The sequence below is a fragment of the Orycteropus afer genome, unplaced genomic scaffold (assembly GCF_000298275.1).
Source record: "Orycteropus afer afer isolate SDZICR_OR568_19922 unplaced genomic scaffold, OryAfe1.0 scaffold00009, whole genome shotgun sequence".
Lineage (NCBI taxonomy): Eukaryota > Metazoa > Chordata > Mammalia > Tubulidentata > Orycteropodidae > Orycteropus > Orycteropus afer.
Genome location: NW_006921596.1, coordinates 19,636,630 through 19,640,489, shown reverse-complemented (window position 1 = coordinate 19,640,489; position 3,860 = coordinate 19,636,630). Strand labels below are relative to the sequence as shown.

At 58.9% G+C, this 3,860-nt stretch overlaps 1 protein-coding gene across 1 annotated transcript; it reads left to right on the top strand.

The window, feature by feature from the left end:
- Window positions 1-1,477: 1,477 nt before the first annotated feature.
- Window positions 1,478-3,229, top strand: ZNF319 (zinc finger protein 319). The gene has a single exon (XM_007947537.2). The coding sequence runs from the start codon at window positions 1,478-1,480 to the stop codon at window positions 3,227-3,229; it is 1,752 nt and encodes a 583-aa protein (XP_007945728.1).
- Window positions 3,230-3,860: the final 631 nt, after the last annotated feature.

Sequence of the window (3,860 nt, the reverse complement as noted above, 5' to 3'; positions counted from 1 at the left end):
TGCTGCCACAAAGTGGTGAGTTAGAGATTTGCCTGGGATGGGTATGCTTTACCTTCTATTGATTACCCAGAACGTTCAGCCTTGGAGCAGAGGAAAAAGGGTTGTCTCAGGAAACGCGATGAGGAGAAATACCCCGAGGTTAGCATGCTCCTTCCCACGTTGTGGAGGCAAACCCATGGATCTGCTTGCATTTTCCCACAAGTTCTGGGGAATCAGAGAGATTCTGCAACATGGAGCAGACATAGAGACTGGGCCAGGGGGAGTCTGTGGATCTATCATCTAACCCCTGTCATCCACTAGTCCAGGGCCTTGCAAAGTCACTCATACTTGTTATGTGGGTAGCCTGGGCATAGTTGAGGGGTGTGGGTCAGCCCATTCACAGGAGAGGGTTTTTAAATGGTCCATGGTTTCGTGGTGTTGCCCTAAATGTGGGCTGCCAGAGGCAGTTTGCTGTCGATCCTCAGATCTAGGTGGCCTGGCCTCTTAGATCCAGCAGGCTGCCATGGTTCCCTGAGTCCTCACTAAAGGTAGCAAAGGAGAGGAGCTGGCAGGCCAGGGAGGCATCAACCAGAGCCCCACCATGTCTATCTGTTTTATATATTGGGCTTCCGAGTAAGAATTTATTTGCAAAATTATTTTCTTGGATACTGGCACATAGAAGGAGTTCTGGTGGTGCTGTGTTAAGGCACTGGGCTGCTAACCAAAAGGTCAGCAGTTTGATCCCACCAGCCACTCTGTGAAGAAAGATGAAACAGTCTATTTCTGTAAAGGTTTACAGCCTTGGAAACCCGATGGGGGGAATCGACTCAGTGGCAGTAGGTTGGTTTGGATTTGGATGGCCCCTAGAGCTGACGTAGAGACAGGACAATTTGTGGCTTCTGTGTATCACGGGCTGCTCAGTGTCTAAGTCTCTCACCTGTGAGACACCTTGTTAAAGAGGGTTGGCAGGGAGCTGGAGGAAACCCGGGGAGGCTGGGGTGCTCAGGCCCAAGGATGGGAGACTGAGGGTGGGTTGGAGTGGAGACCTCTGCCATCCCCTTTGCCTAAAGAGCTGAGCTGCCAGCAGACTTCGTCGATCACGTGTGAAAAGGGAGCAGACCTCCCAGGCCCGAACATCTCTCCCTTTGCTGAGGTGGTTTATGTCCATGTGGTGAGTGCAGGCAGGACAGGAAGAGGGCTCGTGGGACGGCTGCTCATGTTGCCTCCCTCACGCTCACAATTTCTCTCTTCTCCACAGAACTGATCATCGGGGAAGGCAGAGCCTCCCTGACAGGCTGGGACCCTATCTCGAAGAGTCCTCTGTCCTGTAGACAAAGCCCTGTAGCCTAACTTCCGGGTTTATGAGTCAGACCGTCTGCTGTGCCTTCTCTGAGGTCCTTGTCCATCCCCAAACCTGGGCAGCTTCTCTCTGGGTTGAGTCACCTGAAGTGGGAAACTGAAGCCATTACTCTCCAAACCCTGTTTCCTCTTCCCAAGTATGTCAGAAAGCTGGCAGCAGCCGCCGCAGACGCAGCCGCAGCAGCCGCAGCCCCCGCAGCCTCAGCACCATGCGGAGCCGCCACCGGCCCTGGCCGAGCACACGCTGCCCACAGGCACGGCTGAGAATCCCCTGGGCTGCGCTGTCTATGGCATCCTCCTGCAGCCCGACCCGGGCCTGCAGCCCCCGCAGCATGCGCCCCTGCAGGCAGCAGGCGAGCCGGGCCCCAAGTGCGGGGTGTGCGGACATGACTTGGCGCACCTGGCCAGCCCGCACGAGCACCAGTGCCTGGCGGGCCACGACCGCTCGTTCCAGTGCACGCAGTGTCTCAAGATCTTCCACCAGGCCACCGACCTGCTGGAGCACCAGTGTGTCCAGGCCGAACAGAAGCCTTTCGTTTGTGGGGTCTGTAAAATGGGCTTCTCGCTGCTCACCTCGCTGGCACAGCACCACAGTGCACACAGCGGGGCTGGGGGCCTTGTAAAATGTTCCATCTGTGAGAAGACCTACAAGCCAACCGAGGCAGCTGAGCCCGCGGGCACGGCTGCCCCGTCACTGCCCCCACCACCCCCGGCACCTACTGTCACCACTGCTGAACAGACCGACAAGCCCTACAGCTGCCCCATCTGCCAGAAGCCCTTCAAGCACCTGTCGGAGCTCTCGCGGCATGAGCGGATCCACACGGGTGAGAAGCCGTACAAGTGCACGCTGTGTGACAAGAGCTTCAGCCAGTCATCCCACCTGGTGCACCACAAGCGGACCCACAGCGCCGAGCGGCCCTACAAGTGTGCCGTCTGCGAGAAGACCTTCAAGCACCGCTCTCACCTGGTGCGCCACATGTACGCGCACTCGGGCGAGCACCACCTGTTCCGCTGCAATGTGTGTGAGCTGCACTTCAAGGAGTCGTCAGAGCTCCTGCAGCACCCGTGCACGCCGAGCGGGGAGCGGCCCTTCCGCTGCGGCGAGTGCCAGAAGGCCTTCAAGCGGCCGTCGGACCTGCGGCAGCACGAGCGCACGCACAGCGCCGAGCGGCCGTTCAAGTGCGACCTGTGCCCCATGGGCTTCAAGCAGCAGTATGCGCTGATGCGGCACCGGCGCACACACAAGACAGAGGAGCCGTTCAAGTGCGGCCTGTGCGAGAAGGGCTTCGGGCAGCCCAGCCACCTGCTCTACCACCAGCACGTGCACACCCTTGAGACTCTCTTCAAGTGCCCCGTGTGCCAGAAGGGCTTCGACCAGTCGGCCGAGCTGCTGCGGCACAAGTGCCTGCCGGGCACTGCCGACCGGCCTTTCAAGTGCCCGGTGTGCAGCAAGGCCTACAAGCGGGCGTCAGCCCTGCAGAAGCACCAGCTGGCCCACTGCGCAGCCGCGGAGAAGCCCCTGCGCTGCACCCTGTGCGAGCGCCGCTTCTTCTCCTCCTCGGAGTTTGTGCAGCACCGCTGCGACCCCGCCCGCGAGAAACCACTCAAGTGCCTGGACTGCGAGAAGCGCTTCAAGTACGCGTCTGACCTGCAGCGGCACCGGCGGGTGCACACGGGCGAGAAGCCGTACAAGTGCCCCAACTGTGACAAGGCCTTTAAGCAGCGTGAGCATCTCAACAAGCACCAGGGTGTGCACGCGCGGGAGCAGCAGTTCAAGTGCGTGTGGTGCGGCGAGCGCTTCCTGGACGTGGCCCTGCTGCAGGAACACAGCGCGCAGCACAGTGCTGCCGCTGCCGAGGGCACCTACCAGGTGGCTGCCTGCCTGCCCTGAGCCCACCCCAGGGCCCCCACCAGGCCTGAAGCAGGTGTTCTGAGGGCTCGAGTGTGAGAACAGAGAGGGCAGTGGGCCGGTGGAGGAGGTGGTTGCCCAGCACTCCTGGCTTGGTGGTGGCGTGGTTAGATTGCTGTGGTTGGGCCTGATTCTGGGCCTCTTTCCCATCGTGGGGTTAGATTTGTTCAGGGGACCTGGAGCCAGGCTGGAAGTCAGACCACCCCTCCCTGCCCCAAGGAGGAGGTGATGCCAGCCCAACCTTCCCAAATCCTTTCAGCCTAATTGGAAACCAGATAGGAAAGAGGTTGACCATGGCAGAGCCTGGGAGAAGGGCCTGGACCGAGTCAGTCAGATGTCGGGAAAAACCAAAAACCAAAAACCAAACCAGTTGCCATCAAGTGGACCTGTGGCCACCCCGTGTGTTACGAGTAGAAGTGCTCCATAGAACAGTCTTGGTGGTAATCTTTTGGGAAGCAAATCCTCAGACCTTCATTCAGTGGCACCACTGGGTGGTTTGAACCACCAACCTGTAGGTTAATAGTCAAGTGCATAATGTTTGAGCCACCTTGGATGTAGGGACCTTGGATGTAGGGCATAGTCCATTAAATTACTGTTCAGGGGAACAGTCTAG

Excerpts from the sequence above, each read along its gene's own strand:
- ZNF319 (XM_007947537.2), top strand. The coding sequence starts at position 1,478 with ATGTCAGAAAGCTGGCAGCAGCCGCCGCAGACGCAGCCGCAGCAGCCG.